We start from the raw sequence: 20,441 nt of genomic DNA, 5'->3' as shown, positions 1-20,441 counted from the left end.
CATACCTCTACTCATGCCCATATACTCATATAACGCCCGTACCACTTCAGCTATACTGGAATCATTAAAGTAGCACAACTTTCTAGTGTAGACATGGCCCACATGGAGAGTAAGTTCCAGACAGGGCAGCTTGGAGATTTTCCATCAAAAGAGGCTTTGTGACTAAATTAAATTTTCCACAAAAAGTATCCGCTTTCTGTGGAAAATGTCAGCTTTTCATTGAAAAGCTCAGAATCCCAATACGGGAATTTTTTGGACTGGAAACTAAAGCTTTTCAGGTTTTTTGGCAAAAAGTTGAACTTTTCAATAGAAACCAGACCCATCCCCCAACATTTTCCTACTAGTTGTAATACCCCTGGAGGACCTCACAGAGGATGGTCTGCTGGTTACTTGCCACCAGTGATGAAGTGGGAATGTTCTGTAATATTTTTATTAATCCTATGTGTGCCTTAGTTTCCCTCTGTGATTTCCATTGCTCCACAGCGGGCTAAAAACGGTTAAAGATGCTCTTGGAGTGGAGCAATAGGCATGAGGTGTTTGTGTCACCTAGCTGTCTGGGATGGAATGAATGGGCTATTAAAGGAGTGGCTGAAACCAACCCAAATCTATGGTGAATCTGAGACGACAATGGGAACCGCACTGGCCAGAACATTCACACCTTACAACAGCCAACCAAGAGGAAGGAATTTCCCCCCTCCTCCCAACAGTGAAGGAGAGCACAGGTCCCCACTTAAAAGCAAAGGGAAAAGGTGGCTGGTGGCTGGGTTAAGCTCAAACCTTGAACTGACAAAGGGCTTGGCTACACTGGCAAGTTACAGTGCATTAAAGGAGCCCCGGGCGCAGTAGCTCACTACGCGTCCACACTGGCAAGGCATGTAGAGCATTCTGACTCCGCAGCTGGTCCGCTCCTGGTACTCCACCTCGGCTAGTGGAATAACATTTGGTGTGCCCCCGCTGGAGCGCCACGGCGCCAGTGTGGACGCCCTGGTCCTATAATGTGCTCTGATCGGCCTCCAGAAGTTCCCACAATGCCTGTTCTAGCCACTCTGGGCATCACTTTGAACTCTACTGCCCTGCCCTCAGGTGACCAACCGTCAGACCCGCCCTTTAAATTGTCTGGGAATTTTGAAAAATCCCTTCCTGTTTGCTCAGCCAGGCGTGGAGTGCTCTCAGCGAATCTTTCCAGGTGACCATGCCTCCACGCGCCAGGTGAGCCTCAGTATGGAGCAATGGCGAGGTGCTGGACCTCATAATTTTGGGGGGAGGAAGCTGTCCAGTCCCAGCTGCGCTCCAGCCATAGGAATTACGATACCTTCGGGCAGATATCAAGGGACATGATGGAAAGGGGCCATGATCGGGACACACTGCAGTGCAGGGTTAAAGTGAAGGAGCTGTGGAATGCCTACCGCAAAGCCCACGAGGCAAACAGCCGCTCCGGTGCTGCCCCTGCGACCTGCCGTTTCTACAAAGAGCTGGACACGATACTTGTGGACGACCCCACCTCCACTCCGAGGACCACCATGGACACTTCAGAGCCCAGTTCAACAAGGTGGGAGGAGGAGGAGGAGCAAAGCGGGAGCGAGGGTGCTGAGGCTGGGGGAGACACCCCGGCATCCTTAGATGCATGCAGCCAGGAGCTGTTCTCATGCCAGCAGGAAGGTAGCCAGTTGTGGCGGCCGGTGCTTGGGGAAGGACATCACCAGAGGAGGTTCCCAGTCAGCGGTTTTTATTTTGGGAAGGAAGTTATTCGGTGCAGGCTCTTGGGGTGAGGAGGGTATGGGCTGCATGCATGCCTAGATGCGGAACAGGGCACTGATGTGCTCTCTCACATCGCGGTAATCAGCCTCAGTGATCTCTTCAAAGGTCTCATCCAGAACTTGGGCAATGCGCTTGTGCAGGTTTCTCGGGAGAGCAACTGTGGTCCTTGTCCCATTAAGGCTAACTTGTTTGCGCCACTGTGCCGTGAGGGGCGGGGGGACCATTGCTGCACACAGGCAAGCTGCATATGGGCAGGGACGCAATCCGCATTGCCGTTGAAGACCCTCCCTTGCTTCCCAGGTCACCCTCAACAGCGAGATATCTTCCAGGACGAATGCCTGTGGAAAATGTGGGGTCCGTGTTCAGTGTAGGGGCCCCCTGCCGTTGTTGGCTCTCCCCAAGGCACAGAACCCCAGAGGACAGTACAGCCGTGAAGCAATCAGTCACGCTTGACCTTGTGCTTACTCACCATTTTGGGGCTTCCATGGGTTATGTGCGCTCGCTTTTGGATGGGCAAATTATGCTATTGTGTAGACTGTGCTTGCCCTTAAGTAGGGGGGAATCATTGCTCTGTCTGGTGTGAACAATGCCTCTGTCAAGTGTTGCAGTTTGCCTTTACAGATGCAACCTTGAGATCTCAGCAGTCCGTGTTATCACTGGCTGAAAGACCCCAAAGAATCAGAAAGAGAAGAAGCAAGGAAGCAAGGACGACATGTTGCATGAAGTAATGCAGCATTCAAGTAATGAAAATCGAAAAGGGCAGGAGTGGCGGGACAGTGAAAGGAGGATCCGCCAGCAGAATGAGGAGTGCCGGCACAAAAGCGCGGTGCTCCGCCAGCAAAGCACGGATCGGCTGATAAGCCTAATGGAGCGCCAAGTGGACTCGATCCAGGTGCTCGTCGCCATGCAGGCGGAGCACTACTGCGCCCGACCCCCCCTGCAGCCCTTGTCCCAAAACTCTTTCCCTTGTGCCCCCATGTCACCTCCAACCCACTTTCCCCAACATCCGGGTTCTTACCGCCACCAGCTGCCACCAACACCAGTAGCTTCACCACCCAGCCCTGAAAACTACGACCCCGACCCTCTGCACTCAACCCCCACCACCAGGCAGTAGAGCCATCCTGAAGTGCAGCACTCATTGCACAGCACTCCAGACAGGACATACGCAAATCTGTGATTGTACCGTTCCCCGCCCCACCCCCTTGCCCTTTCTGTTTCCCAAGCAGTTGTGACAGGTTTCAGAGTAACAGCCGTGTTAGTCTGTATTCGCAAAAAGAAAAGGAGGACTTGTGGCATCTTAGAGACTAACCAATTTATTTGAGCATAAGCTTTCGTGAGCTACAGCTCACTTCATCGGATGCATACTGTGGAAAGTGTAGAAGATCTTTTTATATACACACAAAGCATGAAAAAATACCTCCTCCCACCCCACTCTCCTCCTGGTAATAGCTTATCTAAAGTGATCACTCTCCTTACAATGTGTATGATAATCAAGTTGGGCCATTTCCAGCACAAATCCAGGTTTTCTCACCCTCCGCCCTCCCCCCCCCCCCCCACAAACTCACTCTCCTGCTGGTAATAGCTCATCCAAACTGACCACTCTCCTTACAATGTGTATGATAATCACGGTTGACAGACAGCCCCCCAACCTGAAGCAAATACTCACCAACAACCACATACCGCACAACAGAACCACTAACCCAAGAACCTATCCTTGCAACAAAGCCCGTTGCCAACTGTGCCCACATATCTATTCAGGGGACACCATCATAGGGCCTAATCACATCAGCCACACTATCAGAGGCTCGTTCACCTGCACATCCACCAATGTGATCTATGCCATCATGTGCCAGCAATGCCCCTCTGCCAGGTACTTTGGTCAAACTGGACAGTCTCTACGTAAAAGAATAAATGGACACAAATCAGATGTCAAGAATTATAACATTCATAAACCAGTCGGAGAACACTTCAATCTCTCTGGTCACGCAATTACAGACATGAAGGTCACTATCTTACAACAAAAAAACTTCAAATCCAGACTCCAGCGAGAAACTGCTGAATTGGAATTCATTTGCAAATTGGATACTATTAATTTAGGCTTAAATAGAGACCGGGAGTGGCTAAGTCATTATGCAAGGTAGCCTATTTCCCCTTGTTTTTTCCTCCCCCCTCCCCCCTCAGACGTTCTGGTTAAACTTGGATTTATGCTGGAAATGGCCCACCTTGATTATCATACACATTGTAAGGAGAGTGGTCAGTTTGGATGAGCTATTACCAGCAGGAGAGTGAGTTTGTGTGTGTGTGGTTTTTGGGGGGGGGGGTGAGAAAACCTGGATTTGTGCTGGAAATGGCCCACCTTGATTATCATGCACATTGTAGGGAGAGTGGTCACTTTGGATAAGCTATTACCAGCAGGAGAGTGAGTTTATGTGTGTGGTTTTTGGAAAGGGGGGTGGTGAGAAAACCTGGATTTGTGCTGGAAATGGCCCACCTGGATTATCATACACATTGTAAGGAGAGTGGTCACTTTGGATAAGCTATTACCAGCAGGAGAGTGAGTTTGTGTGTGGGGGTGTGGAGGGTGAGAAAACCTGAATTTGTGCTGGAAATGGCCCAACTTGATTATCAGACACATTGTAAGGAGAGTGATCACTTTAGATAAGCTATTACCAGCAGAAGAGTGGGGTGGGAGGAGGTATTGTTTCATGGTCTCTGTGTATATAATGTCTTCTGCAGTTTCCACCGTATGCATCCGATGAAGTGAGCTGTAGCTCACGAAAGCTTATGCTCAAATAAATTGGTTAGTCTCTAAAGTGCCACAAGTACTCCTTCTCCAAGCAGTTGTGTTTCTTTTCAATAAATGGAGTTTTTGGCTTTGAAAACATTCTTTATTATTGCATAAAGTAAAAGATACCTTAGCCCAGGAAAGAAACAGGCACTGCAAGTCAGCGTAGCGAACACAGATTCCTATTAACATTGGAACCACTGCACTTCACTCCCGTGCAGGGCACCAGACATTACTGGTGGCTTTCAGCCTCAAATTGCTCCCTCAAAGCATCCCTAATCCTTGCAGCCCTGTGCTGGGCCCCTCTAATAGCCCTGCACTCTGGCTGTTCAAATTCAGCCTTCAAGTGATGATCCTCCGAGTTCCATGCCTGAGTGAATGGTTCACACTTCCCTTCACAAATGTTATGGAGGGTACAGCACGTGGATATAACCGCGGGGATGCTGTCATCGACCAGGTCCAGCTTCCCATACAGAGAGCGCCAGCAGCCCTTTAAATGACCAAAAGCACATGCCACAGTCATTCTGCACCCCGTTGTTGAACCGCTCCTTGCTGCTGTCAAGGCTCCCTGCGTAGGGTTTCATGAGCCATGGCATTAAAGGGTAAGTGGGGTCTCCAAGGATCACAATGGGCATTTCGACTTCCCCTACGGTGATCTTCTGGTCTGGGAAACAAGTCCCAGCTTGCAGCTTCCTGAACAGGCCAGTGTTCCAAAAGATGCGTGGATCATGCACCTTTCCAGGCCAGCCTGTGTTAATGTCAGTGAGATGCCCATGGTGATCCACAAGCACCTGGAGAACCATAGAGAAATACCCCTTCTGATTAACATACTCAGAGGCTAGGTGGGCTGGTGCCAGAATTGGAATATGTGTGCCATCTATCGCCCCTCCGCAGTTAGGGAAACCCATTTGTGCAAAGCCAGCCACAATATCATGCACGTTTCAGAGTAACAGCCGTGTTAGTCTGTATTCACAAAAAGAAAAGGAGTACTTGTGGCACCTTAGAGACTAACCAATTTATTTGAGCATGAGCTTTCGTTGAGAAGTGAGCTGTAGCTCACGAAAGCTCATGCTCAAATAAATTGGTTAGTCTCTAAGGTGCCACAAGTACTCCTTTTCTTTTTGCGAATATCATGCACGTTACCCGGACTCATGGTTCTTCTGAGCAGGATGCGATTAACGGCCCTGCAAACTTGCATCAACACGATTCCAACGGTCGACTTCCCCACTCCAAACTGGTTAGCGACCGATCGGTAGCTGTCTGGAGTTGCAAGCTTCCAGATTGTAATAGCCACCCACTTCTCCACCGGCGGGGCATCTCTCAGTCTCGTGTCCTTGCGCTGCAGGGTGGGGGCGAGCTCCTCACACAGTCCCATGAAAGTGGCTTTTCTCATCCGAAAGTTCTGCAGCCACTGCTCGTCATCCCAGACGTGCATGACGATGTGATGCCACCACTCAGTGCTTGTTTCCCGAGCCCAAAAGCAGCATGCCATGGTGGTGAGCATGTCCGTGAATGCCACAAGCAAACTTGTGTCATATACGTTACTCGAGTTGATATCGTCGGAGCCCTCATTGTCACTTTGGATCATAAGGAATAACTTGACTGCCAAACGTGATGTGCCGGCGAGACTCGTCAGCAGACTCCTTAGCAGTTCTGGCTCCATTCCCGCAGACCGAAAGGGAAGACAGAGCGCGCAGTACAAAAACCGTTGAAAGATGGCGCCAAATGTGGACGGAAGCAGAGGGATTACTGGGATGCGAACCGATGCATCACGGGGCGTTGAGACAGGACCCAGAATGCCCCGCCCCCATCCCCAAAGCCACAGCACCAGAATGGGAAGAGGTGCTCTGTGGGATAGCTGCCCATAATGCACCACTCCCAATGCCGCTGCAAGTGCGGCAAATGTGGCCACACCAATGCGCTTGTTCCTGTCAGTGTGGACAGACTGTAGTGCTTTCCCAACTGTGCTTCCGAAGGCGAGTTTAATTCAAAGTGCTCTACATCTGCAAGTGTAGCCATGCCCAAAGAGCCAGAACCCGAGAGAGATTCCATGCCATCTTCGCTGGGTGGAGCGCTGACTTGGCCAGAATGGATAGTTCTCTGTGCTAACGTAAGGATTTCCGCATACTGTGTTCCAGTTGACTCAAAACCCTACTCTGTTCTGAAAAGGCTGCCTGGTTTCACTGCAAATCCTTGCTGAGCTGCATTGGTCCCTGAAGAGTGTAAAAGCCTCTGATCAGGTGTCTACCTCAGTGGACCTACCCAGGCAGAGCTCATGGCGTGAAGCAGGAGTGCTGGAGCCCAGAGGCTCAGTCTTGGAGGTATTGAGGCTGTGTGGACTATCCTTGAGGAAGAGTAGGACCCCGTGGGGGCTGCCACACAGAAGGGGTTTCTCCAAGGGACTGTTTAAAAGCTGGGGAATAGCACAGAGCCTGTGGATCCATGACATCACCCCACCAATGCGATTCCCAGTGTTTTTTGTTTGTCTGTTTTTGTTTTGTTTGTTTCCTAAGAGCTCGTCTACACACACAAGTTTCACTGGTTTACCTTAAATTAGTTTATTGAAACCAGTGCAACCGATGTGTGTGGACTCTCCTATATCAGTTTAGAACTGGTTATAGCCATTTAGCTTAGTATCATAGAATCATAGAATATCAGGGTTGGAAGGGACCTCAGTAGGTCATCTAGTCCCACCCCCTGCTCAAAGCAGGACCAACCCCAACTAAATCATCCCAGCCAGGGCTTTGTCAAACCTGACCTTAAAAATATCTAAGGAAGGAGATTCCACCACCCCCCTAGGTAACCCATTCCAGTGTTTCACCACCCTCCGAGTGAAAAAGTTTTGCCTAATATCTAACTTAAACCTCCCCGACTGCAACTTGAGACGATTACTCCTTGTTCTGTCATCCGCTACCACTAAGAACAGTCTAGAGCCATCGTCTTTGGAACTCCCTTTCAGGTAGTTGAAAGCAGCTATCAAATCCCCCCTCATTCTTCTCTTCCGTAGACTAAACAATCCCAGTTCCCTCAGCCTCTCCTCATAAATCATGTGTTCCAGTCCCCTAATCATTTTTGTTGCCCTCCGCTGGACGTTTTCCAATTTTTCCACATCCTTCTTGTAGTGGGGGGCCCAAAACTGGACACAGTACTCCAGATGAGGCTTCACCAATGTCGAATAGAGGGGAACGATCACGTCCCTCGATCTGCTTGCACTTGTAAATTTGCCAGCGCAAGTTAAACTGCTACACGTGAAGCTTAAACTGATACAGGAGCGTTCACACAGAAAGTTGCACCTATTCAACTAAATTGGTGCAAAATCACACCTTTCATTAAATCCGCTCCACTTTGTGTGTTGGTCCAATAAAAGATATTACCTCACCCCCCTTGTCTATCATTGTCACTTGCATTTGAGGAAATCTATTCAAGCGGAAAATACACTAGATCAGCAGTTCTCAAACTGTGGGTCGGGCCCCAAAGTGGGTCGCAACCCCCTTTGAATGGGTTGCCAGGGCTGGCTTAAACTTGCTGGGATCCGGGGCTGAAGCCTGAGCCCCACTGCCCAGGGCCGAAGCCAAAGGCCAAGGACTTCAACTCTGGGCAGCAGGGCTCAGGTTGCAGGCCCCGTGACTGGGTCTGAAGCCCTTGAGTTTCAGCTTTTGCCGCCCTGCCCAGAGCAGTGGGGTTCAGGCTTTGATCCCCCCTCCCCCACCGGGGCAGTGGGGCTTAGATGGGTTCAGACTTCGGCCCCCACTCCTGGGGTTGTGAAGTAATTTTTGTTGTCAAAGAGGGCCGCGGTGCCATGAAGAACCCCTGCCCTACATGCGGCAAATCCAAGCCAGTCTTGGTTTGTGATTTAGCCAGCTTCCCAGTGGAAAGATTCAGTTTCACCTAGCAGGCAAATAGTGCCTATGCTATGATTGGAATGGGTTAAAGAAATAGATTTGTATTCCTAGCATGGACAGCTGTTTCAGACAGGCCATCAAGTTGGGATTGGTCCTGCTGTTGGGATTGGTCCTGCTCTGGGCAGGGATTGGACTAGATGGCCTCCAGAGGTCCCTTCCAACTCTGTTATTCTATGATTCTATGAAAGGCACTAATGACCATGGGTTGATTTCTTCTGTGACTCTTTTTTCTTTTTGTCAGCTTGGTGAATGTTGCCTTGCACACCAAGTACCTGGACCAATATGCCTGCCCGTGCTGGCTCATATTCTTTATTGCAGCACAGATGTTTAAAAGCTAAAGAGAAGCAGCAGTCAGGGGTTAATTTCTGGTGTCTGGCTAGTTAATCAAATCTGCGTTTACTTCAAAACACCTCAATTTGGCACCTGTCCATGGGGATAATAATAATATTACTGTTACATCCTTTGACCTGAGCAGTTAGCCAATTTTGGAGGTCTTGCGGGTTATTCCCATTAGGAGGAGAAATTGATGATGGAGTCAGGTATTTCTTTGGTGCAAATCTGCTTATTTACAAAGAATGTTCATAAAGCCCTTTTCCCCTGATCACAATAGGAATCAAACAGCAGAAGACAGTTTCTTAGTTCAAAGATCCAGGCCTCTTTCCGGTCAGCACTTCACCCAAAAGCTCTCTCTCTCTCTCAGCTTTTCTCAGAGTCACACCACCAATGCTTCTGTGGCTGTGCCTGGTGCTTTCTTGCTGCCTGCTTTGTCTCCAGTGGTGTTTCCAGTTCGTATCTGCGCACACGAACCCACACAGAGCTCCAGCAAACAATACTCAGCAAAACTCCTCTGCCCACATAGCTCAGTTTCCGACTGGCCCAGCATGGCCTGTATTTTGGATGGCAGCTCCTATGGTACCTCAAGCTGAGCACCCAAAAATAGCAGTCATTTTTGAAAATGTTGGCTACAGTGCTTGATCCTGCCAGTGCAACCTTAATTTGGCTCCCTTATGTGGATGGGTTGTGATACAGTCTTTAATTACACGATTCCATACTAATTTTTCCGCCAGTGCCCTGACGCATTCAGTGCACAGCATAGATGTGGCACAGTTAATGCATTCCTCTTTGAACTATGTAGGTCACTCTGTGGGGCTGATTTTCCACTACCTTACACCTTGTGCAATTATTGACACCTGTCCGATGTGAGTGTCATGTGCTTCACAGCCTAGTCTGCAGCTATAGGATACAGGAAAGACCTGCCAGGTTGTTGCTCTGTCTGAGCTCTTCCCCGCAAAAATAATGTTTCCCCAAGGCTGTGCCAGTTGGGCTCTTCCCTCCAACAAAGCCTCTCATGATTTGACAGCAAACCAGCCTTTGAGATTCTGCCTCTTTGCACAGCATTGGCTGAGGCTGCTGACTATATCTGTAGGAAAGGAAGGGTGACACAGGACAATGAGTGCAGGTTGGGGGAGTCAGACAGAAGCAGCAGGGACATGACATCAGTGCTAGAAAGAGGGTTAAAGCCCCCCTGGTCCTGGCTGGGGGTGGATATCTATCGGATTTTTCACCTGGCTGCTGTGTTCTGCTTGACCTGCGTGCTGTTGAAAGTGATTCAGCTGTATCACAGGAGACAGGAATTGATCAAAGCTTTCAGCAGATTCCCAGGTCATCCGACCCACTGGCTATACGGCCATGTCCATGAGGTAGGAAAAGGGCTGAGTTTGCACTTTGGGGGGTGGGGCAGAAGGAGGTGGTATTTAAAAATGAAATAGACACAATGCAGTGAACAGAGGAAGCAGCTTCCCTGAATCTGGGGGCAGGGGGGCGGGAAGCGGGAAAAATCTCACTGATATGGAATGTCCCTGGGATCTGTGAGAGAATCCTCCTCGTGCCCCTTTGGCTAATATAAATAATTGGTAAGTCATGCATCCTGCTATACAAAGCTTGCTCTGAAGTCATTATCTAAGGAATGTTGTGTAAGGAACAAAAGACACAGGTCAGTGCAAAAAGCACAACAAAGAGGTAATGATTAACTGAGGGCAAAGGAGAAGGTAACACCTTATGACTCCTTATGGGTCAGCTCTTCACCTGGCGTAAATCAGGGTAGTTTCATTAAAACTACACCAATTTCCACCTGCTGATCCCAGGGCTCTTCTGGTTTGACTGGGAAGTGAACTGAGAGTGAAACCGCTGCAATACTCTCCATGTTGTCATTCCTTTGGAGAAGGACAGAATGCACATTAGAATCAGGCTTCCATACATGGCGGATAATGAGGTTCAGGGACATATTGTTACCAATTTGTAGGGTTTCGTTAATTCCACTGCCAAATGAGATGTACCGAGTAGTGAAGATCAGTTTGTGATGTAACAGCACCTGCTACAAATCCCACACTCAGCAGTCAGCACTGATTGTCATGGACTGGGGTATGAGCAGCCATGCCTAGTGATTGGAGCAGCAATGGTCAGACCTAGTGGTCATAGCAGGAATCAGAGGACAGGAACAGTGCTGAGGGTGAGACCCAGAGTCAGAGACCTAGGTAAGAGTATTTTGACAGCTGCAAAGCAACAGAAGAAGATTCTTTCTTACAGGAATAGGAATTCATAGGATCCATAATTGTAAATGTAGCTATTATTGATTTTTATAATAATAAATCAATTAAAAGTTAACACAAGCACAGATAATAATATAGTAATACAATAAATATATACTTGGTTGTTAATCTAGCAGGTCTGAAGGTAGTTTGGGGAATCCAGGATAAGGTCCTATCTCCCATTGACTTTAGCTGGAGATTAAAATGAGCAATGTATGCAAGAACATTTAATTATAGACCATTGGTTTGTGGTGGTGAGTGACTGTTGACTTGAGGGCTACTCATATGAGTAAATTTGTGCATCATCTGTTCCAATGCCATCTATCCTGCACTGAGAGCCAGGAACACTAGGGTCGCCCAGACTATCCTTCTAAAATTTAGGGTATTCCTTAATTAAATCTTTATAACCTGTAGAGAAAATCCATAACCACTCTAGTGTATGGCTGTAAATGTTTCCATTTCTCCTGGAAACATAACCAGTTTAAGGTTACTAGGCTGAATTCAGTGCTTGTAATTGTTAGATGCTGTACAAGACCTGGGACTGAAGTTTAGGTGTGAAAGGTGAAGGGCATGGTCTTGCACCCATGGAAATTAGTGGACTGCAAAGACTGCGGAACCTCATGAATTTTCAGTGGATCAGGGCTAGGAAGAGGGATTGCTAAATATTTTCCCTGTTACCTGTTGATCTGGCTCCATGTCTTATGGGTACTGTCACAAACCTGGCTTTGTATCTTGTCCAGCGCAGGGGAGATGAAGGAGCTGCCCTGCCTTTCCCCTTCCTCCCCAAGTCTTGGTAGTTCCCCTCCTTCCCCCCTCCTATCCCTCCGACCCCCACTCTCCCATTCACAGGGAACTTCTGCCTGGCCCCTCCCCAGTAATGTCACAAAGCAGACAGGCCTTTGTTATAAAATGGGTCTGATTCAGCTCCCATTGACTTCAAAGGCAGCAGGTTTGAGGCCATTTAGGCAGATGTCTAATGGGCAGGCTCAAATCGCTTGTTAACTGAGGATCAGATTGTGATCCAGTTACTCATATTGAGTAGGACCCTACTCCAGGCATAGCTCCAGCTGTAGAGTAAGATCCTATTCAGTGTGAGTTACGGTATCAGAATCTGGCCTTTAATTTTTCTCCAGTGAAATGCTGTTCTGGACCTGCTCCAAAAGGCGAACTATTTACAGCTTGTGTTTGAGTTCCAAAGTTCAATTGTTTCCAGGTTAATGAGAAAACAAGGGCCCCACAAAAGCGTCAGAACAAGAGTAAACCTGAAATAGGATCAAAAGACAGTCCCTGTTCTAACGTACAGTCCTTGCACCTTAACACAGCCTTGGGCTTAGTTATTGTACCATGTCATTTCATTGGTGGTTTGGAATGACCGGACAAATGGATGGCTTGGCTGTAACTCTGACTTCCCCAGTGTTTGCAAGTACAGATCAGAACCTACTTGTCTGTGAGTCTGCTTAGAAATGGAATATGAAACAGCGCCCTGTGCGAGCTGACTACTGTGGCATCGTCTTGGCATAAAGGCAGCTTATAAAAGCCTGGTATCTACCTTTGCTCCATACGGTACAAAATCCCTATTTATTCACTGTTCAAAAACATGTTTATTGACAGCAGGGAATTTTAAAGCAGATTTTTGAGTTGCCCGACCAAGCTTTGTGACACGCTTACCTGAATGGTTCCATCTTTCTTCAGCATCCAACTTCGGGGTAGAGAGTTAGGGCTCCATTCTGACCTCGGAAGCACGGGCTCGAGCCTTCTGTTAAAGCAGTTCCATTGCGTGCAGAGGCTCTACCAGCTTTGAATGACGTACAGCCCCCCAAAATGCGCACCCCTATCCCGACCTGGAAACCTGCAGTGTTCAAACAGGAGCAACACCGTGGTGGGACTTTGTCTTGCAAGCTCCCACTGGTTGAGTTTTAATATGAATAATTATACCTGAATAGGTTTCAGAGTAGCAGCCGTGTTAGTCTGTATCCGCAAAAAGAAAAGGAGGACTTGTGGCACCATAGAGACTAACAAATTTATTTGAGCATAAGCTTTCGTGAGCTACAGCTCACTATAGCGTATAGCATTTACTGCTGACTGCACCCAACGCCCCAGTGCAGTAGGCCACTATTATTCTTCTCACTTTACTTAGAATGAAAATGGAAGCATAGAGGTTTAGGCCTAGATTTTTAAAAGGTATTTAGGCGCCTAGCTCCCATTGAAATCAATGGGAGCTAGGCACCTAAATACCTGTTTAAAATCTGGCCCTTTGTGACTTGCCCAAGGATATGCTGCAAGTCAGTGGTGGGATTAGAAACTGAGGAATTTGTGGCTCTTACCTTTTTATTCAGTCTACTAGACCATACTGTGCATCTCCCCTTGTAAAAACCCAAACCAGAGGTTGGTGGAAGGGATGGGTGAATGCTTCTGTGACAGATATGGCAATTTCCTTCACTATCCTGGACAAACCTCATTGCATTAAGCCAAACCTTGTTGGATTAAGTTAAGTATTTTAAGAGTTATTGTATTAACGATGCAAATGTTTATGTATTGTGGGATTGTATGTAACGGCTCTAGGGGGAAGATGTGACTAATGCAAACCCTGGGAAGTGTTCTGAGCTTCAAAGGACTCTTTTAAACAGTGTGCCGGACAAGAATGAACTTTTGGCTAAGTGGGTTTCCTAGGAAATCTCTAGGGGGAGATGATTGCAAATGGACCCCATCCCCCTTCTAGATATGCAAAAACCCAGCCTTTTGATGCTATGCCTTGAGGAGAGGTCCATTGTCTGTTTACCTGCTCCTGGAATCTGTAAATCAGAGACCCCAGATGTATAACACACAGGCAGATTTATTCATGTGGGGTCTTCTTCTGAGCAAAAGATGTATGAACTTGTAACAAAAAAAAACACCCTGTGTGTGGTTTGAAGGACTGACTCCTACTAGAGCCCTTGCTGGAGTTTGGGGTGGGGGTTATGATCTCTGATAAGCTAATTAGCATGTGTGTAGGTCCTTTTATTGTTTTTAATATGTTTCCTCTGCACTGTTTTCACCTTTATAACAAATGTGTTTGCTTAAAAGAGCAGGGTGCTGATTTCTAGCCAGGGGCAATTTTGCTCTTCACAGACTCTGAGGAGAAAGCCAAGCAGGCTTGCTTGGGCAGTCTGACTTGCTGGGGAACTTCGCAGTCTGGAAAAGCCCTGGCCAGTAGGGAGAGAGACACAGGTCTCCGCCCCAGAGAGGTGACTGCTGAGGAGTTGGGAGCATAGAGTGGGTGCCCTTGTGAGACCACAAAGGGAACTGCAGTTGCCCTGATCTGTGACAGCTTCTGGCCCATCTTTATCTGGCCTCTTTATCGGTTAGTTAGATTCCTCCTGCTCCTTTACAAAGTCCATTATATATTGTACCACTGTGGCAAGGATTGAACCAGGGACCTCCTAGAGCTGAAAACTGAAGTGTCCGTCTATGAGCTAAAAAGCCAGACTGTCCTGCTAGGAGCTGTAACAGATTCACATCCTCTGTGGATTGGTTTCCAGGGTAGGGACATGTAACATATACTGACCAGTCCGTTACAGCATTCCATGTAAAGGTATTTTTCTTAGTGAGAATCCCTGGATGAACAGTTATTTCATATAACGTTTAAAAATGACACCCCTCTCTGCAGTACATCAGGCCAATTCAGAGGGACCATAGACTGTTTATAACTGTCACGTCCTATGAACATTCCCTATTCTTCTGGCTGTGGCAAGATTATCGTTGAGCTCTTCTGGACAGAGAGTTTTCCAACCACCCTATTTTCTTCTCTCTTTTCTCCTCTGCTGTTGCAGCTTCTTCATGAAGGGGAGGTTTTTAACAAACTAGAGCAATGGAGCCAGAAGTACCCGTATGCCTTCCCGTTCTGGTTTGGGACTTTCTCAGCATTCTTAAACATCACCCACCCTGATTATGCCAAGGTCTTATTTGCCAGAGGAGGTAAGGCCTGCTGCAGCTGAGTTCTGAATGATTGCAACATGACTGCAAATTGCAAATGCCGTGCATAATTTCCCTGGTGTTCACTATTCACAGCAAAGCAGAATTCCACACCTATGCTGTCACTAGGAATTTCTACTGCTTGATGCCTCATCATGTGTGCAACTGTCTGACCATAGATCTGTGCCCAGCCAGGGACTGCTATCCGCTCTGAAGGACTGCTAGGGTCTTTTACTACCTTGGAACAGTCTGTGTACTTTCAGACTGGAAAGCAGTTACTCTTTCCAACCTCATATTTCCTGCTCCTTGGTTGCAAATCAAACTTTCTAAAGTAGTACATAAAAACTGCACACTTGGGGACTGATCAAAGGCACACTGAAGTCTGGTGGGAGTCTTTGATAGTTTCCTAAAACTTGAGGCCAGAAGGGGCTGTTAGATCATTTAGTCCAGGGCTCGGCAACCTTTGGCACACAGCCCATCAGGGTAATCCAGCAAACCGCGGCTACTGGGAGCTGCCGGGGGCCATGCCTGCGGACAGTCAATGTCTTGCAGCCCGCCAGCGGATTACCCTGATGAGCTGCATGCCAAAGGTTGCCGACCCCTGATCTAGTCTAACCTCCTGTCTATCAAAGGCCATTAAATATTACCTGATACCCTATAGAGACCAACGACTTTAGTTAGACTAAAGCATTTCAGTCCTTAGGAGACGAAACTGTTTGATGCAGGCAGAGAACAGGAGATACCAAGGTGTCCCCAATACCGAAATCTCCTGCAATGGCAAGTAATAGATTAGGTGGGATATGCCCAGATGATCCCAGCAAGTGAACTATGTTCCACGTTGCAGTGAAAGGTGAAATCCCGTCCAAGGTCCTTGCCAAGGGAAAATTCCTTCCTGACAGAGAGCTGGTCCACCCCATTCAGTGTTCCATATCTAGCTGTGTCCAGCGACTTCAATGAGTTTTGGGTCATGCTCTAATTTATGATAGCTACAAAGTAATATACCGAGCACGTCCATACAGATTGTGCTGAAAAATGATGTAGATGAGCGGTGAACTCTTACAGAAATATCTTTCCGTGTTCCCATTCAGCTCTAGACTCGCAGTATCCTTGGTTAATCCTAGTCTTGCATCTCTCCTTCATTCAGCCCCCTCACAATTATGCTGAACTGGGTGTAGCTTTGTTGTGTAATATTGATTCATTATGAACTGATGCCACCCACTTTGTTTCATTCACAACTGAAGGTTGGTGCGTACTCCACAGATAAATGTACAGTACAGTGAATCATTACTAATAAAGTATTGTCTTCTTCTCTCTCTCTCAATTGACTTTTCCAGATCCCAAGGATAACGTTAGCTATAGGCATATAGTTCCATGGATTGGTACGTATATTCGTGGCCTCCTCCATATTCCCGACCAGAAATGATGCCAAGGTCAGTCAAGAACAAGCCATCAATCGATGGCATTTTGCGTTCCTTGGCGCGGTGAGGGCCGGAAGCTTTCTGAAATCATCATGTACGCATTGTGTATCAAAAAAAGGTGAAACTCGAAGAAGATTTTGGATAAAGGTGGTTACATGCCGCAGAAGAAGGTTCAGATTGTAGGGTTGAAAGGGCTAGTTTTAAATTGGTGGTTACAAAGTCATTTTCTTTTAAAAATTACTAAAAATATTGAGTTTAGAGAAACAAGAAAGAGTAGGCTAGCTTTTATGGATTGCTTCTCTTACTGCCAACTCAGTGGTGTGGCTTCCATTATTTAATCACCAGGGCTCTTTGACATACCATGGGGAACACCTTGATCACGACCAAGCCAAATAACCCCCATGATTAAGTCGGGCCATTTTATTATGAAAGAGAGAAAAAGAAAACATGAAACAAAATACCACAAATGACAGCGTGATAAACTGGTTAGTGTCAGTGATGGGGAGGTGGGCAGTCATGTCTAGTGGTCAGAGCAGGAGTGAGGCCTAGTGGTCGGACAGAAGTCGGTAGCCAGGCATCAGAGCCAACGGTCCTAGCTGGAGTCAGCAGCCAGGGTCAGAGCTGGGTTACCTGAAGTGAAGCAAGGCAGGAGCAGGGCTAGGACCAAGGCAGGAGTATAAGCTATTGCAGCCATGGGCTAATTCTTTAAGCGTCTGCTGAACTGCTGCTGCTGCTGGATTTAAGAGCCAGTCTGCTGCCTCTTCCAAGCAATAAGCAGTGGAGCCAATCAGGCAGCCCACTAAAGGCCAGCTTTGAGCGTTAGTTTGCCCAGAGACTGGCTTCGCTGCAGGCCCTGATTCTGGACTGTAACTTCCGTTAGTCTCTTTTGCAAGCCTTTCTGTGGTGAACTTTTAACAGAGATTATACCCTTGGGAGTGAACCCGTCTTTGGGGAGGAGGGGTCACTTTTCCCTCAGTAAGTAAAGATCAAAGTATATTGTTTTCAAAATTCTTGTGAATTTGGTTTTAGTAGCTTATTAGATACTTAAGTGTTTAATGTCTGGCAAAATAATTTGTTTAAGCCTATCTAGTTGTTAAAAATAACCCAAACAGTTTATAGCTGGGCAAAGTAAGCAATCTTAACTAAATCCTATGAATTCAAAGACAATATTTACATTAGTTCCTTAAAAGAAGCCATTTAACAAGCTGTCTTAAAACAGGCCAGGTACAAATATTAAGAATCCTAAATCCAATTAAATCCCACTGTTTCTCCGTTTACCAATGTTTAGCCCGTGTCTCCTCTCCAGGAATACATGATCTAATCATTTGGTGATTAACAGGAGAAATGATAAGTAAATTTAAGTTACAACGCCATTTCAATGTTCCAATAAAATCATTACAAGAGTTTTAAATGTAATCCCTTGCAAGTGAGTTAACTTCCTCTCACCGATCCATGTTGAAGTCGTGGTGAGGTTGCTTTGGGTTGTTTCTTCTTGAGTCTTTTCTGTTTTTCTTATCTGTCTGTGGCAGCTTGCTTGTGGAGATGGACAGGATGAGTTAGGGCGTGCTTTCTCTATGAGTACTGGGAGTGTGTGAGCATGAGGTGTTTATTTCAGTCTTATCCCTTCTTATTTTTGTGAAATTATAGGAAAACAAACCTTTTATACTTGTTTTAGATTCTGGTTAATTTTTTGACTCCATGATTTTGGGATTGGCTTATGTGACATTTTCAACACCTGAACATGCAGTCTGTCTAATGAATATGCAACATTCCTTTATCATAGAATCATAGAATATTAGGGTTGGAAGAGACCTCAGGAGGTCATCTAGTCCAACCCCCTGCTCAAAGCAGGACCAACCCCAACTAAATCATCCCAGCCAGGGCTTTGTCAAGCCGGGCCTTAAAAACCTCAAAGGATGGAGATTCCACCACCTCCCTAGGTAACCCGTTCCAGTGCTTCACCACCCTCCTAGTGAAATAGTGTCTCCTAATGTCCAACCTAGACCTCCCCACTGCAACTTGAGACCATTGCTCCTTGTTCTGTCATCTGCCAATACTGAGAACAGCCGTGCTCCATCCTCTTTGGAACCCCCCCTTCAGGCAATTGAAGGATGCTATCAAATCCTTCCCCCCTACCCCCACATTCTTCTCTTCTGCAGACTAAATAAACCCAGTTCCCTCAGCCTCTCCTCGTAAGTCATGTGCTCCAGACCCCTGATCATTTTTGTTGCCCTCCGCTGGACCCTCTCCAATTTGTCCACATCCCTTCTGTAGCGGGGGGGACCAAAACTGGACGCAGTACTCCAGATGTGGCCTCACCAGTGCCGAATAGAGGGGAATAATCACTTCCCTCGATCTGCTGGCAATGCTCCTACTAATGCAGCCCAATATGCCATTAGCCTTCTTGGCAACAAGGGCACACTGCTGACTCCTATCCAGCTTCTCATCCACTGTAATCCACAGGTCTTTTTCTGCAGAACTGCCGCTTAGTCAGTCGGCTAATTACCCTTTTTCTTGTGGCAGGGTATATCCAGATAACTTTTAAAGTTAAAACTAACTCTTCAGTCAAAAGAAAAGGAGTACTTGTGGCACCTTAGAGACTAACCAATTTATTTGAGCATGAGCTTTCGTGAGCCACAGCTCACGAAAGCTCATGCTCAAATAAATTGGTTAGTCTCTAAGGTGCCACAAGTACTCCTTTTCTTTTTGCGAATACAGACTAACACGGCTGTTCCTCTGAAATCTTTTCAGTCAGTCCATTTTCTGATAAAATGTTTTTACCTTAGTTTGACAGGAAGTGAAAATCTGTTTTCAAAAAGTCCAAGCATTCCTGTTCATTATATAAGAGTTTTTAGTCCTCAAAACAGTCTTTTAAAATTAAATAACTCTTTGTAAGACCTTAGCTCAAGTTGTTGATTCTAGATGGAAATTTTGGGAATGATGATTTTATGTTCTTCCTGTGTTGGATGAGGGTTTGCTTTGATTAATTAATTCCCCATTAATATAACTATTCTATACTTAAATGGCTTCTTATATTAGTCATTAGTCTAGCATCAAATGACTTTGCTATATTTGTACATAAAACATCTTACTATTCATACAGCAATGATATCAAGCAATTATTATAGGAAGGCTTGACAGCCCTAGTAAAAACATTTACCACCATGAATATTCTGCAGGTATATAGAATGAAGACTTTAGTGTATTTTCAGGATAAATCAGTTTCAATGAGGATATTCCTAGCATTCCTTGTGTGAGTTTAAACTTGGGTTTCTCTTTGTAAAGAAAAGAGGAAGGGATTTGTTATAGGCCCAATGTACCTCTTGATTTATTGCTCTGATAACACAACTTTGCATTTCTTTCACAATCAGTTTTCTTCCTATCAGGGTTTAAATGGTTATTCTACTTGATGATTGCTTGTCCTTGGCTATTAGAAACAGAAACCTTCTGAAATCTCTTTGATTAGCTTTAACATTTTGTAACATAATTAGCTAAACTCATGTCTGTTATATTTTCAAGCATCCTGGCTAAAACATTATTATGGCTATATCTTAATGTTCAGTAAAGGTGCAGACAAGTTTGTAACAACTTTAAAAAAAGTTAATATTTTTATTATCATTTTTGTATCAACACTGAGGTCTCTCCCCCACAAGATGCTACTTATGTAAGGTTACCAACCCTCCATGATTGTCCTGGAGTCTCCAGGAATTAAAAATTAATCTTTACTTAAAGATTATGTCATGTGATGACATCTCCGGGAATTTGTCAAAGTTGGCAACCATATACTTATGTGATATATACAAATGAAATTCCATTAACATACCTTGAATCCAGCAAGGACTAGTGATGGGCGAAGATCCAAAGGTTCAGTCTGAAGAAGCAACCCAAAGTTTAGCTGCTCATCTGAACTTCTTGGCTCTAGAAATCTGGCTGTGGATTTCATAAGAACTGGCATTCTCTTGTGATTTAGACTATTCTTTGCTTCGGGTCCAATCAGGAATCTTGGGAACACAGCCATTCTACAGGCATTTCTGTACAT

General features: G+C 46.2%; 1 protein-coding gene across 1 annotated transcript in view; it reads left to right on the top strand.

Moving 5' to 3' along the window:
- Positions 1-9,834: 9,834 nt before the first annotated feature.
- Positions 9,835-20,441, top strand: part of LOC142068304 (cytochrome P450 4B1-like) — a 29,927-nt gene continuing 19,320 nt past the window's right edge. The window contains exons 1-3 of the mRNA XM_048862639.2: positions 9,835-10,145; positions 14,843-14,987; positions 16,319-16,363. Of these exons, the coding sequence (XP_048718596.2) occupies positions 9,936-10,145; positions 14,843-14,987; positions 16,319-16,363 (400 nt within the window). The 5' untranslated portion in view covers positions 9,835-9,935. The remainder of the gene's footprint in view (positions 10,146-14,842; positions 14,988-16,318; positions 16,364-20,441) is intronic.

The sequence above is a fragment of the Caretta caretta genome, chromosome 8 (assembly GCF_965140235.1).
Source record: "Caretta caretta isolate rCarCar2 chromosome 8, rCarCar1.hap1, whole genome shotgun sequence".
NCBI classification, from domain to species: domain Eukaryota; kingdom Metazoa; phylum Chordata; order Testudines; family Cheloniidae; genus Caretta; species Caretta caretta.
The sequence above is the reverse complement of the archived record's forward strand: the minus strand, read 5'-3'. Positions and strand labels throughout refer to the sequence as shown.